Below are 15,712 nucleotides of genomic sequence, written 5' to 3' on the forward strand. Positions count from 1 at the left end.
CTGAGGTATAGGCTGGATGTGCCTGAGGTACAGGTTGGTTGTTCTTGAGGTATAGGCTGGTTGTGCCTTAGGTATAGGCTGGTTGTGCCTGAGGTATAGGCTGGTTGTGTCTGAGGTGTAGGCTGGTTGTTCTTGAGGTATAGGAGGTATAGGGTGGTTGTGCCTGAGGTATAGACTGGTTGTGCCTTAGGTATAGGCTGGTTGTGCCTGAGGTATAGGCTGGTTGTGCCTGAGGTATAGGCTGGTTGTGCCTGAGGTATAGGCTGGTTGTGCCTGAGGTATAGGCTGGATGTGCCTGAGGTACAGGTTGGTTGTTCTTGAGGTATAGGCTGGTTGTGCCTGAGGTATAGGCTGGTTGTGCCTGAGGTATAGGCTGGTTGTGTCTGAGGTGTAGGCTGGTTGTTCTTGAGGTATAGGGTGGTTGTGCCTGAGGTATAGGCTGGTTGTGCCTGAGGTATAGGCTGGTTGTGTCTGAGGTGTAGGCTGGTTGTTCTTGAGGTATAGGGTGGTTGTGCCTGAGGTATAGACTGGTTGTGCCTTAGGTATAGGCTGGTTGTGCCTGAGGTATAGGCTGGTTGTGTCTGAGGTGTAGGCTGGTTGTTCTTGAGGTATAGGGTGGTTGTGCCTGAGGTATAGGCTGGTTGTGCCTGAGGTGTAGGCTGGTTGTGTCTGAGGTATAGGGTGGTTGTGCCTGAGGTATAGACTGGTTGTGCCTTAGGTATAGGCTGGTTGTGCCTGAGGTATAGGCTGGTTGTGCTTGAGGTACAGGTTGGTTGTGCTTGAGGTACAAGCTGGTTGCACTTGAGAAAGGGAATGTTCACACATTCACATATGGTGCAAGAGACAAAAACGCACTAACATCTGCAGGATAAATTGACATGCTGCTAATACTGGCGCAAAAATGATGCATCCAGACAACAAATCTATTAATCATTACTAACATCATGTTAGGCAATTAAAATGAATGTAATTCTTCACTTCTCCTGTGGAGGCGCTGCAGAGAATATGAGCACTTGCTGATAGGTTCCTCTAAAGATCACAGCTGGTCGCTAGGGGTCTCAGCAGCTGGAAAACCCTAGTTAGTGCATCAGAAGTGGACCCCTATACCCCAAAAATGGAAACTCCATACTTACCAACATTTACAACTCAACATTTGGGAAATTAAAGTCCCAATGCTGAAAAGTGAGATTTGTACAGTCAATCTCTCTTGCCCCTTCCCAGTCCTCGGCTCCAGCCTAGTTAAGGCTTGAGTAATCCTTGACACCTGGTTACTATGAACCTTCTCCTTAGCAACACCATATAAAAGGCTGAATCTGTGTATCTATAGCATGTAGTCGCTGTTGTAGAATTTGACATTGATGATAGAGCTGAGTGAGAACCCCTTTGGGAGATAAGATGGCGGCCATATTGGTTGTCACGCAGGTTCTTCATAAATCTGATTAAAAAGGTGTTTTTTTGCCTTTTTCAGTCAAAACCTCTTGCCGTTCATGTTGGTAATCTTTTTTTTTTATACAAGTTAACCAGTATAGACCATTAAATATATGGACTGCATAGCTTTTTTTCCAGTATAATGACACTTTGGTTCCGTAACATTTATGAGATGACTTATTTCTTTCAGCGTTAAAGCTTCACAACCAGCAGTGGTGTCCAAGATCGACAGCCGACTTGAGCAATACACCAGTGCGATTGGGGTAAGTATTCGGTCAATTTGTGGTCGGATAAATTTTTGGATGACCCAAAATTTGTTTTTAGTCCTAAGTTCTAGGCCTCCATGGAGATGACCTCATTGCCAGTTAGTAAAAAAAACCAAAAACAACAAGCCAAAGGCAAAATGGCTTCTTCTGGATCAACAGAAGGTTAATTATTATCTTAAAGGGGGCCTGTCACCAGGTCTAAAGTATCCAGTTTTTATTCTTATTTTATTCCCGGTGCTCCCCTGAGCATTCCCGTTTTTATTTTTTCTAAATCCGCCATACGGTTTTAGAGATATGGGCATTTTTATTCAGTTCTAATTTTTATGGTCGTTACAAGGGGGCGTGGCTCAAAGAGTGACAATGCATCTTAAAGACACGCCCCCGAGGTTCTTGGTAAACAATAAAGCCCAAATCTCAGAAACTATATGGTGGATTTAGAAAAAGAAAAAAACGGAATACTCAGTGAAGCAGTAAGAATAGAAGACGAGAATCTGATGATAGGTCCCCTGTAAGGGTTGTAACTAACTGTTTGGGCATTTCCTGCCATTTCCATTGTACCGAGTGGAGTCCAAGAAGTTGAAAGAGAACTTAGGGAGTATTACCCTTAAAAATTAAATAATTATGTTTATACTGAGCTTTTTTTTACATGGAAAATCCACTTCTAACGTACGTGTTACAATTTTTATGTGTTTTTTTCAGCAATAAGGTGTTTTGAGGGTTTTTTTAAGGGGGAGGAGTGTTTCTGCTGCAAAAACCTTAGCAAAAAAAGTGCATCAAAACCTGCTAAAAACCTAATTTTCTTATTCATTTTCTCATTCAAATGAATATAAAGCTTGTTGCGAGCACATGTAAAACAGTGTTTTATGTGGATTTTGGCGCTAAATCTGCTCTAAAAGAATAACTCTGCGAGGACATACCTGTACTGGTGTGACAAATTTGAAAAATAATTTTATTCTCTGAACAACCCCTTTAAATTTTCTTTTGGTCTCACCAATTATGTGACTGTTTAAACGAGGTGCTCAAGTCTGCTTTTTTTTTTTTTGTGTAGAACAATAAAGGCCCAAAACCTGCCAAACAAGCGCCTGCCGACCTTCCTTTGGCGACCGAGGGTGTGCGGAATATAAAGAGCATGTGGGAAAAGGGAAATGTTTTCTCATCCCCCAGTGGAATAGTGTCACCGAATAAGGTAACCATGGCTTGTTTTATTACAGCCACAAATATATTAATTTATAGTTATGGCCTTAAAGGGTATCTCCTGAACTTTTTGAAAATGTGCTAACCTACCTGCCTGTTGTGCTCCGCACCATTCTTCCCCAACACGAACCGGTCACAGACTGCTCTTGCCAACGATTCAGCTTCTTCTGTTGACGTCACGTCGACAGAGAGACAGATTCTTTTCCACTCCGCTCTGTCGACAGTGCGGGATTTCCGACATCATTCTGATTGACAGCCAGATTCCCTCTGTCTAATTGGGGAAGCCGGCTGTCAATCAGAATTACGTCAGAAGTCCCGCCCTGTCGACAGAGCAGGGCAGAAAAGAAGCCTCCGCTCTGTCTACGTCACATCAGCAGAGGCAGCTGAATCACTGGCAGGAGCGGTCTGTGACCGCTCTATGTTGGGGAAGAAAAGCATCGGGCACAACAGGCAGGTAATGTGCTTGGGCACATTTTTGTTTTTCAGAAAGGCCTGGATATACCCTTTAAAGGGATATTTCCATCTTTCTAAATGAATATTGTTAAAAACAAGCACTTTTGCAATTTACAGTTTATTAAAATTTTAAGTCGTTCTTCAGATATTGACGTTTTTTCTTTTTGTTTTTAGTTTGCTGCCTAGGAGACCGACCACCAGTGCTGTTTAGCTAGAACATAGCTCCACAAAATGCTTATAAGTTCCATAGAAAAGAGATCATAAGCAATGCGCTTGTTCTGATGTCTAGCCTTGATGGTCGGTCTCCAAAGCAACAAGCTGTAAACAAATGAAGTGTTAATATCTCAAGAACAGCTAAAAATTTTAACAAGCAGGAAATTGCAAAATTGCTTGTTTTAAAATGCTCTATCCGACAATGCCCATTCATGAAGTTGAGAATAACCTTCTGTCAAGAGTTAGGCAGCTGAACTAAGTCCTAGAGGGTAAGCTGGCCTACAGAAGATGCTTTATTGGGCCCACAAGACATCAAACACACTACAAACCCAACTCCCCTATCAGCTGATCTTTGACTGTGAAACGGCTGTCCAAACGCCAACAGACACCATCGACTGGCTCAGAAAACTACTGATCATCTAAGCCTTATGGTTATTGACAGACCAATGAGGATACTGTCATGAGGGAACCGATCAGCCAGTCAAATGAATGGTCACCCATGTAATAAATGGACAGGTGAGATCCACCAGAACGGGAATCACTTGCTGGTGTCTCTAGCTCTGGCCAAGTTGGGGCCTCTCGTGAATGACAGCCATATACTCTTTAAGGACATATGGACCTCATGTGTTCATGTCTGTGGTTGCTTCCTCTGGTCGCCCGCTTGCTCACTTTCTTCAACTCTTCCAAGTATCCTCCCTGGGTGTGCTCATAATATAAGTACGTCTGACTCTTTGGCTGTGACATGATCTCATCGTTTTTCCAAAATAATATAAAACGTTCCTGTCATTGGATCTTTCATAATTTACATAATTTGGTCAAGGATCCGCTTATTTCTTCTACTTGTTCTAAAAGGTGTTGAGTCAAAGCTCTTCAAGTCTGGCTTTTTTATTCTCATAATCCCCTTTTTAACATTTTTTTTTATGCTAAGATCTTGTCTGGTGTTCTGTGTCTCCAGGAAACGGCAGGATTAAAGGTTGGCGTCTCAAGCCGTATTAATGAATGGCTTACAAAAACTCCAGAGAACAACAAAACGCCTTCTTCGAAACCTTCAGTAAGTGCTAAAGCTCAATGTGATCTACAGCCATCTTACCTACCATATTTCCACGTGTGAATTCAGGTTAACACAGTGATTAAAGGGCTTGTCCAGGATTACAAAACGTGACTACTTTTTTTTCTAGTGATGCAGTCCCACAAACAACCTGTGTACAGGTGTGGCGCTATAGTTAGGGGAAAGCAGACATTCTAATCCCTTCAGTAGAGTTGTACAGGACTTAGATGTTGATGGTCATCAATATCAGATCAGTGGCGGTCCGATAACCATTTCCCCACCACTGCTCAGCTGTTCAGCTCCCATGTTGGCTAAGCCTAAACAGTCTATGGAGTTGAAACATCACTCCTCCATATATCATGTGGTTGCTATTCCCTAGTATCACGTCTTCGATCACATTAACTTCTATAGACGCCGAGCTGCAGTACCCAGCAATGGCGACTACGCAGTGTATGGAGCTGTGCGTTCCCAACTCTATAGACTATGCACTTCTGACCGCTGTGGGGCCTTCAACAGATGATCGGTGGGAGTGCAGGTGGTCGGATCCTCACCGGTCTGATTGAGTGATTACATTGCTAGGGATACACTATACCAGTGTTCCCCAACTCCAGTCCTCAAGAGCCACCAACAGGTCGTGTTTTCAGGATTTCCTTAGTATGGCCCAGGTGATGGAATTGTTGCCTGTCTAGATGATGGATTTCTCACCTGGGCCATACTAAGGAAATTCTGAAAACATGACCCGTTGGTGGCTCTTGAGGACCGAACTTGGGGAACACTGCACTATACTGTAAGTCAAGGAGTTTTCTTAGAAAACCAGGTTGTCTAAATCGGTACTGAGGTCTTTTTCTTTTATGATTACTCAATAATTCAGTATTTTAATATTTTTTTTCTCTTTTGTTATGTTCACCTTTTGACTCCTGTCTTTTTCTCGCTCGATCAGTTGATTTTCTTTCCTTGTTCGTCTATCCATCTGCCCCCTCTCGAAGAAATCTCCTCTCTGATGCCTTCTTCTTCCTTCTTCTTCTTACCTTATTGGATCTTTTCACTAAGCTGATCAGGTAACAGTGTGTTCATAACAATGGGATTGAAGGGCCAAAATCCATATTTTGAAAGCTTTGGGACACAACCATCCATGAAGAAAGAGTAGACTAAGCTACCTGATTCTCCTGGCCTATACCGATGGTCTTTCTTCAGGATGCGTTTGGCTTTATCTTCTTCTCCCTTCCATAGACCTATGGAAGTAATAGTAGATTTTGCTAGTTATAATTTGCCTAAGGCAGTCCCAAATTTTGGTCATTGTACTCTGACCCATGTAGAACAGAGCTAGTAGACTAAATTTCAAGAACACATGTCTGGTTTTGGACATCCTTACAAGGAATTGTTGCCAACATCTAGAAGGCTCCCAGAATAAGATGAGACCTCCCAAACTTCGGGGAGAGTAAGCAAATCTCCCACACCCCACCGAACCTGCCTGAAGCCAACCAGTAAGCAGGGATTCTGGGATGCTTCTTCATGGAGGGACCAGAGCTGGGAGAGGCAAGGATTAAGCAGAGGGATGCGACTATGGTCAAAATCTGCTGGTAGATGTTAGCGGTGAAAAGTTGCTAAGCATGACTATTGATAGTACATTTTTGGCATACTTGCCAACTTTTTGAAATGGTCTTACAGGAGATTATGGATTTCACCTCCCTTAACATGGAGGTAAAATTTTTCCACAGCCATGTCGACCACTCTCCTTAAATGCCTCTATTTCCCACCTCCTGAATGTGAATCTGGCCCCCAGGGCATCTTGCTACCATGCATTCAAGATCTGCTGCCACTTACAATGGGGTTCCAAGAGGATTTTAGTGCTCCTGGGAAATTTGCCAACTCTCCAGTAGTCAGGGAGGTCTCCCATTTTCCAGGAAAGTTGACAAGTATGCTTTTTGTAGATGGATGCCTTTTGTTTTGGGGAATCCAGCAATATTCAGTTCCCCACATGGAAAATTATGGATAACCGTTTCAACCAAAAATTAATGGGCGGTGAGACTGTCCATGTAGACTTTCACAGAAGATGGACTGCCTTCAAAGGGATTGTCTCACAAAAGACTTCTATGGCATATCCAAAGGATAAACATTACCATAAATGTTGGATAGATGCTCCTGTCTCCACAACGGAGATCCACCACACCTCACTGTCCGACCACCAGTGAATGGAGAGATGGTATTGTCTCCATTCATTGCTATAGTTGTTCTCTCATACTCCCCGTGCAATGAATGCAGAGAAAGCTCCCTCTCCACTCACAGGAGGTAAAACAATGACCAGAACAGGGGAATCAAGAAAGACCGCCATTCTGGAGATGGGTATGGGCATGGGTGTCAAACTGCATTTCTCGAGGGCCTCAAACCATGCGTGTTTTCAAGATTTCCTTAGCATTGCACAAGGTGCAGGAATCATTATCTGTGCAGGTGGTTAAATTATCACCTGTGCAATACAAGGAAATCCTGAAAACATGACCTGTTTGCGGCCCTCGAGGAATGCAGTTTGACACCCCTGGGTATGGGTCAAGATGGTGTATTAAATGTCTCTCGGGACAATCCCTTTAACTCAAAATACCAGGATATTTCGTTTATATGCCCCATTAGGACATACAGATATTATAGATTGGGGTCCCCCTTTCTGACCCCCTCAATCAGAACCATGATGGCTTTCATGACCTATGTAAGATCTGTAATAACTTTTATATTTTTCACCTTTTAGGATTTAAGACCTGGAGATGTATCCGGCAAGCGTAATATCTGGGAAAAGCAACAAACGGAGAAACCTGGGTCACCAACTAAGGTGATTGGTTGCTAGAGACATCAAACAGGATCTTTTTTTTTTTTTTTTAGACAAGATCTCCCCAATATTATGTATGCTGCAAAATAGCTGCCATATTAGCGCTGTGATAAATTTTTAACCGTCTAATTTTAAGACCATTTTAGTAAATCTGCCCCCGTTTTGTAATGGCTATGAATTGTCTTGCAAGTTCTCCTAATTCACTAGAATGGGGAAAAAAGCTGGCAGCGCTAGTCATGGCCACTATATGATGTATAGAGCTGTGCCATTTCCAGTGTACCACAGCAACTGTAACTACTTCAGGACCTATAGACAATAAACATCTGGGCAGTCCACGTTCTACTCTGCAGTGACGTTTTAGAATGTCACTGCAGAGTAAAACAGCTACACGCGATCGTGCAACAATGGGAGTAGGAAGCAAGCTTTCAGACTCAGCCTGACTCCTTATAGGGAAGGGAGAAAGGCTTTATTATTGTCTATGCATTCCCGATTACTGAGCAAGCGCCGTGTATAGAGTATAAGAAGAACTGACAGTGCTTCCGTCTCTGGACCCTGCAAACATGTGATCACCAGGTACAAGGAGGGAGCAGGAACTGCTTTGTCCCAGGAGACCCAGTCAGTTCTGCTATGCAGCTAGGATGTTCTCCTGTAACTGGGGCTAATATACCTGCCCCAGTTATAAGAGAATCAAGGTAGAAAAAGGTATTTACATGTTGATTAACCCTAACCCTGATAAAAAAATAAATAAAAAACGTAAACAAAAGCCGCTGCCAATTCAAATCCCTCTTACGAGACTCATCTCCGTGGAGAGAAAATAAACAACCAATCTTAAAACTGCATGAACAAAAAAAAAAGCAAATATGTGAAATGGTCAGGAATGGGGGAAAATAGTCTGGTCTTTAACTGGTTAATTAATTGATTGCTTGGGAGCTCTAAGATTCGGACCCTAGCAGTTGGACATTGATTACCTAAGGATGAACCTAGGGATGAACAATATTTCTAATATTTTTTAACAGATGACAACTGGAGGGAAAAAGTCTGACTCTAATGGTAAGTAACATTTCTCATCGTATTTTTGTTCTTGCTACAATGTAATTTGCCTTAGAGATTAACCGATGTTTTTATTTTTATTTTATAAATCAGTAGTACACATAAAAATATGAGACTTTGTAATATATCTTATCAGAGAAATCTGCTTCTTTCTCCCTCTGGACTGATTTTGTAACAACTGTATTAAGTGAAGACAGATTTCCCCATTACTGAGATAGGAGATGACAGTTGGTGCTTATAAAGTTCTATGGAAGAGGGAGGAGCTAGAGGCAGACACAGACATTCTAGGGAGGAGCTAGAGGCAGACAAAGACATTCTAGGGAGGAGCTAGAGGCAGACACAGACATTCTAGGGAGGAGCTAGAGGCAGACACAGACATTCTAGGGAGGAGCTAGAGGAGACACAGACATTCTAGGGAGGAGATAGAGGCAGATACAGACATTCTAGGGAGGAGCTGGAGGCAGACACAGACATTCTAGGGAGGAGCTAGAGGCAGACACAGACATTCTAGGGAGGAGCTAGAGGCAGACACAGACATTCTAGGGAGGAGCTAGAGGCAGACAAAGACATTCTAGGGAGGAGCTAGAGGAGACACAGACATTCTAGGGAGGAGATAGAGGCAGATACAGACATTCTAGGGAGGAGCTAGAGGCAGACACAGACATTCTAGGGAGGAGCTAGAGGCAGACAAAGACATTCTAGGGAGGAGCTAGAGGAGACACAGACATTCTAGGGAGGAGCTAGAGGCAGACAAAGACATTCTAGGGAGGAGCTAGAGGCAGACACAGACATTCTAGGGAGGAGCTAGAGGCAGACACAGACATTCTAGGGAGGAGCTAGAGGAGACACAGACATTCTAGGGAGGAGCTAGAGGCAGATACAGACATTCTAGGGAGGAGCTAGAGGCAGACACAGACATTCTAGGGAGGAGCTAGAGGCAGACACAGACATTCTAGGGAGGAGCTAGAGGCAGACACAGACATTCTAGGGAGGAGCTAGAGGCAGACAAAGACATTCTAGGGAGGAGCTAGAGGCAGACACAGACATTCTAGGGAGGAGCTAGAGGCATACACAGACATTCTAGGGAGGAGCTAGAGGCAGACAGACATTCTAGGGTGGAGCTAGAGGCAGACAGACATTCTAGGGAGGAGCTAGAGGAGACACAGACATTCTAGGGAGGAGATAGAGGCAGATACAGACATTCTAGGGAGGAGCTGGAGGCAGACACAGACATTCTAGGGAGGAGCTGGAGGCAGACACAGACATTCTAGGGAGGAGCTAGAGGCAGACACAGACATTCTAGGGAAGAGCTAGAGGCAGACACAGACATTCTAGGGTGGAGCTAGAGGCAGACACAGACATTCTAGGGAGGAGCTAGAGGCAGACACAGACATTCTAGGGTGGAGCTAGAGGCAGACACAGACATTCTAGGGAGGAGCTAGAGGCAGATACAGACATTCTAGGGAGGAGCTAGAGGCAGTCACAGGCATTCTAGGGAGGAGCTAGAGGCAGATACAGACATTCTAGGGAGGAGCTAGAGGCAGACACAGACATTCTAGGGAGGAGCTAGAGGCAGACATAGACATTCTAGGGTGGAGCTAGAGGCAGACACAGACATTCTAGGGAGGAGCTAGAAGAGACACAGACATTCTAGGGAGGAGCTAGAGGCAGACACAGACATTCTAGGGAGGAGCTAGAGGCAGACACAGACATTCTAGGGAGGAGCTAGAGGCAGACACATACATTCTAGGGAGGAGCTAGAGGCAGACACAGACATTCTAGGGAGGAGCTAGAGGCAGACAGACATTCTAGGGTGGAGCTAGAGGCAGACAGACATTCTAGGGAGGAGCTAGAGGAGACACAGACATTCTAGGGAGGAGATAGAGGCAGATACAGACATTCTAGGGAGGAGCTGGAGGCAGACACAGACATTCTAGGGAGGAGCTGGAGGCAGACACAGACATTCTAGGGAGGAGCTAGAGGCAGACACAGACATTCTAGGGAAGAGCTAGAGGCAGACACAGACATTCTAGGGTGGAGCTAGAGGCAGACACAGACATTCTAGGGAGGAGCTAGAGGCAGACACAGACATTCTAGGGTGGAGCTAGAGGCAGACACAGACATTCTAGGGAGGAGCTAGAGGCAGATACAGACATTCTAGGGAGGAGCTAGAGGCAGTCACAGGCATTCTAGGGAGGAGCTAGAGGCAGATACAGACATTCTAGGGAGGAGCTAGAGGCAGACACAGACATTCTAGGGAGGAGCTAGAGGCAGACATAGACATTCTAGGGTGGAGCTAGAGGCAGACACAGACATTCTAGGGAGGAGCTAGAAGAGACACAGACATTCTAGGGAGGAGCTAGAGGCAGACACAGACATTCTAGGGAGGAGCTAGAGGCAGACACAGACATTCTAGGGAGGAGCTAGAGGCAGACACATACATTCTAGGGAGGAGCTAGAGGCAGACACAGACATTCTAGGGAGGAGCTAGAGGCAGACACAGATATTCTTGGGAGGAGCTAGAGGCAGACACAGACATTCTAGGGAGGAGCTAGAGGCAGACAGACATTTTACTGCAAGTTATCCCAAAACGACGTTCTCCATGGAACTTTATAAGCACCAACTGTCAACTTGTCTCAGTATTGGAAGAATCTGTATTCACTGAAGACCTATTTTACAGGTGAGTTGTAAATTTTGAGAAGGAAAGATCAGTCCAGGACGATGTAATCAGTGAAGACAGATTTCCCCATTACTGAGATAGGAGATGACAGTTGGTGCTTATAAAGTTCTATGGAAGAGGGAGGAGCTAGAGGCAGACACAGACATTCTAGGGAGGAGCTAGAGGCAGACACAGACATTCTAGGGAGGAGCTAGAGGTAGATACAGGCATTCTAGGGAGGAGCTAGAGGCAGACACAGACATTCTAGGGAGGAGCTAGAGGCAGACACGGACATTCTAGAGAGGAGCCAGAGGCAGACACAGACATTCTAGGGAGGAGATAGAGGCAGACACAGACATTCTAGGGAGGAGCTAGAGGCAGATACAGACATTTCATAGAGGAGCTAGAGGCAGTCACAGGCATTCTAGGGAGGAGCTAGAGGCAGATACAGACATTCTAGGGAGGAGCTAGAGGCAGATAGACATTCTAGAGAGGAGCTAGAGGCAGACACAGACATTCTAAGGAGGAGCTAGAGGCAGACACATACATTCTAGGGAGGAGCTAGAGGCAGACAGACATTTTACTGCAAGTTATCCCAAAACGACGTTCTCCATGGAACTTTATAAGCACCAACTGTCAACTTGTCTCAGTATTGGAAGAATCTGTATTCACTGAAGACCTATTTTACAGGTGAGTTGTAAATTTTGAGAAGGAAAGATCAGTCCAGGAGGAAAAAGAAGCAGATTTACTTTGTAGCATTGGAAGTTCAGTCTTTCTAACAGAAAGCAAGTCCTCTAGGTACACATAACACTAAATTATTCAGTTCTTGCTGCCTGCACTCACCACTAGAGGGAGCCTTAGAGCCAGCTGCATACTGGTTTCTTATTGAATTCTATTTTATACACTGTATGCAGTAAGTTCCCTCTAGTGGTGGCTACAGATAACCAGAAAATGGATCTGGATATTTCTACCTCTGTATCACAATGAGCACCCCCTAGTGGTTTCCAGAAATGTTATTAAACACTAGATTCATTATTTATCTAGTTTTTATTGTTTTTTATCTGTACTTTAATTTTCTTTAAATGTGCACCTTTTTAAAGCATTTTATGTGTTCACTTGTGTTTTTTTATGGTTGTTATTGTCATCAGTGCTTGTGGTTCTCATGTAATTTTGTCTGATTTTTATCAATTGAAACTTTTAAAAAGTCAGCACATTTTTTTCAAATGTTGTCTAGTACCCATCTGGAGTGATTTTATAAACTTTTTTATTTTTTTGGCACATTTTTCGACCTTTAACCTTTTTTTGCAACTTTTAAGTAAAAAATAAAAAACATTTTTTATTTAATCTAAAACTCACGAGCCAGGCGCATTTTTCTCAGTATTTTCTTCTTTTTTTTTTTCCCGCAGGTTTAAGATTCGAAAAGGAGCCATAAAACGCTTTAGAAACCACCGGACCAACTCTGATATATAAAGTGCTAAAATTAAAAAAAGAAAAAAATTGTCATTTTTCTATTTATGTTTACCAAAAAAAAAAATGTGTTTCTCATTACGCTGAATCAAACCATGTATATTAGCACTGTATTTAATAGGCCACCTCTCCAGACGGCGAACCCTCCAGTACAGCACTGCCTTTGCACAAGATCTTCAGGAATCTCAGCTGTGAAACAAACCGATTTCTACTGATACAATTATATTTACGGAAATTTTTACGGAAATTTTTAGTGGCAGCAAAAGTAAAAAAAAGTTCATCATGAGATTATGCACCAGCAGAATCGCGCTGCACTTTAGAGTATTACACGGTTTACTTTTTTTTTTTTTCTTGTGTCCATTAAAAAAAATACTATTTTTTTTTTGTTTGTTTTTTTTTTGCTTTTTTAATTCTTATTATATTTTTTATTCTATTGCAAACTGCTTAGAAAAAAAAGAAAAATCATCCTCTTCATTCTGTTACAGGTATTGCCAAAAATTTTGGCTTTTATTAGCCAGCAGTGGTACTTTTATGGTTGACCTTATAGTGTTATAATAGTTCAACTGTTTGTTTTGTTTTGTTTTTTTTGTTTTTTATACACATTATATATTACCGGTAGCTTTAAATCTGACAACACTATTAAATGCAGAACGCTTTTATATGTGCTAAAATATATCTATATTTTTTTTCTTTACATACTAGCCAATATCACAGCTTTTATTATTTCACTTTTTTTAGTTTTAGACTTTTTTTTTTTTTTTTTATTTCGATAACCTATAAAAAAAAAATTTTTACACCTATAAGCCCAAAAAACATCCTGGAATTAAAAAGTAAAAATTAAAATATATATGTATAAAACAAAAAAAAAATCATAGGTACATTATATTAAAAAAAAAAAAAGTACAGATTAGCTCAGATTTGGGAGAGTGGGGTAACAAATTTTTAATTAATTTATAAAAACAGAATAAAAAAAAATATTTTAAAAAATTGGCATGAATTTGGAAATCCTGCCCATTGGGGATCACAGCACTCATTTAAATATATAGTATTATTATTATTTTTTTTTTCATTCTTTTATTAATCCGTCTTCAAAGTTTTTCGACAGGCAGGTTTCATTTTATTTGTATATAGTTTCCATGTGTCATCATTATAAGGAATAAATTTCGATATTTTTTGACAGTCTTGGTTATATACGCCAAATGTAATTTTTTTTTTCTACTGGCCGCAATAATGAGTCCACATTTTAGCGTCCATTGTACAGACACAAGCATCCCCCCTCCTTGGATTCAGGCTTAGTATAGTGGCGGTAATATGGACGCCATGGCTAAATCTGGCTGTTATTAATATCACCATATATCAACCTTAAAAAAAATTTAAAAAAAATATTAAAACCACTGCTTTGCCTAAATATTGTATGCTTTTAATAAATCCGTCAAATGCACTCAGTTATCTTCTGGGGTAAATGTCCCAATTGAAAATTGGCTTTTATTTCTTCAGAGCTATTAAATTTCAACATTTCAGCTGCTTAAGATATTTTTTTTTCCAACAATGTATTATGAAACTGCAACCACAATAAAATGATAAATGTAACATAATTGTCAGCGCCTGTCTCTTTAAAAAAAAAATTATGTTTATACTTGTAATACCACATTTGTCCACACGGAGTGCCGTGAATGGAAATCTTGTGTATGAGGATACATGAGCAGGTTTGTCCTGACATATCACCATAGAGACATATAAATCGATCAAATCATAGAGTTTGTAAGGTTGTTCTTGACCACAGCCCCTTAATTAATTCTGGAAATGAATGGTGGGCAAAGGTTATGGATCACACACATGCCCACCATAGATAGATGGCTGCTCACAGTTGAAAATGAATATGGTTACAACCGCACATTTTCTGCACCATTCTGGTCAGTCCGCTAAAAAAAAGCACGTTCCAAAAAGGGTGCGGGGCCTGGAGCCTCACAGCACCCATGCTTCAAGATTAAGTCCCATGGGTGGTGTGAGGCACCAGGCCACCCGCCGTGCTTATGCATTGTTGCTGCGATGTTGGTTAATGCACAATGCTGTTCCTTTAAGACTATAAAAGTTAGGACCCACTGAGAGTTTCGCCCTGACATAGCAGTCTGCTTCATACAGTCTGATCACAATGGTAAACTAAGAACCTCATGTTCAGTTATATATTTTTGCCTAGCGGCATTAGATCAATGTATGATTTTTTTGAGGTGCGGTCCATGTCACATCTCAAGGACAAGCCCTGAGGCAGAGAAGTCAAGGAGTCCGAGGACAAAAGCCAGGGGTGTACATCACAAACAGAGGGAAGAGACAAAGGCGTAGTCAGATCACAGTCCGGGGTCAGAATTCCAAAGTCAGAGTGCATCAAGGCAAAAGGGGTAATACAAATATTTAGTTAAAAGGCAAATCCAAGGTCTGACAACAAAAGATCAGAATGTAGACGAGCACAGAGCAAACACACTACTGAGCTGAAAGCTATGACTAGTAGAGGTCTCGAACAGACAGCTTAGCTAAATAGCTGGGTAATCACTAAGAAAAGGGAGCATATGAAGGAAGCTCAGCACCAGTCTCAGACTGAACAGCTGAGCTGTCAATCAAAATACTTGGCAGCCCAGCCAGCTCCTGCACTAGATTAGATGACTGAGCTGTCGATCAAAATACAGACCGCTCAGCACGCCCCTACAAAAGATTTGATGACTGAGCTGTCACTCACCAAACAGAGCTCAGCACAACCCTAATTCTATAAGGCAGCAAAACTGTCGCTCACTTCATCCAAGACTCACCAAGTGGAGGAATTGTGACACAATTACAACAAATTTGGGAGTATCCTAGGTCCAAAATGTTTTTGTAATCCATTCTTAAAATTGTCCATTCCCATCTGGTTTGGGTTGCTCAGGGGCGGGACATTTTATTTTATAAATATCCATATTTTGCTAACCTATATGGTGGTTAGAATGTCAGATCAAGCAGAAAAAATGTTGACGCTATCACTAAGGTGTCATTATGTAGTCATGCAGATTTGTTGCCCAGGACTATCCTGTCATTGCATTTTTATGTCCACTTGGGCACCTGGATATGGATACAATTATTACCTCTGC

At 42.2% G+C, this 15,712-nt stretch overlaps 1 protein-coding gene across 8 annotated transcripts in view; it reads left to right on the forward strand.

Moving 5' to 3' along the window:
• The window catches only part of CALD1 (caldesmon 1), a 146,141-nt gene extending 131,952 nt beyond the window's left edge, over positions 1-14,189 (forward strand). For 7 of the 8 annotated variants that reach the window (XM_077266541.1, XM_077266536.1, XM_077266543.1 and 4 more), the window contains 6 exons: positions 1,619-1,691; positions 2,743-2,880; positions 4,510-4,605; positions 7,343-7,423; positions 8,437-8,470; positions 12,536-14,189. In XM_077266541.1, the coding sequence (XP_077122656.1) occupies positions 1,619-1,691; positions 2,743-2,880; positions 4,510-4,605; positions 7,343-7,423; positions 8,437-8,470; positions 12,536-12,561 (448 nt within the window). In that variant the 3' untranslated portion in view covers positions 12,562-14,189. Of the gene's footprint in view, positions 1-1,616; positions 1,692-2,742; positions 2,881-4,509; positions 4,606-7,342; positions 7,424-8,436; positions 8,471-12,535 lie in introns of those variants that run through there. The other variant, XM_077266540.1, reaches the window with a different exon arrangement.
• The last annotated feature ends 1,523 nt before the right edge of the window (positions 14,190-15,712 follow it).

Source organism: Ranitomeya variabilis, chromosome 5, assembly GCF_051348905.1.
Source record: "Ranitomeya variabilis isolate aRanVar5 chromosome 5, aRanVar5.hap1, whole genome shotgun sequence".
Taxonomy (NCBI): Eukaryota; Metazoa; Chordata; class Amphibia; order Anura; family Dendrobatidae; genus Ranitomeya; species Ranitomeya variabilis.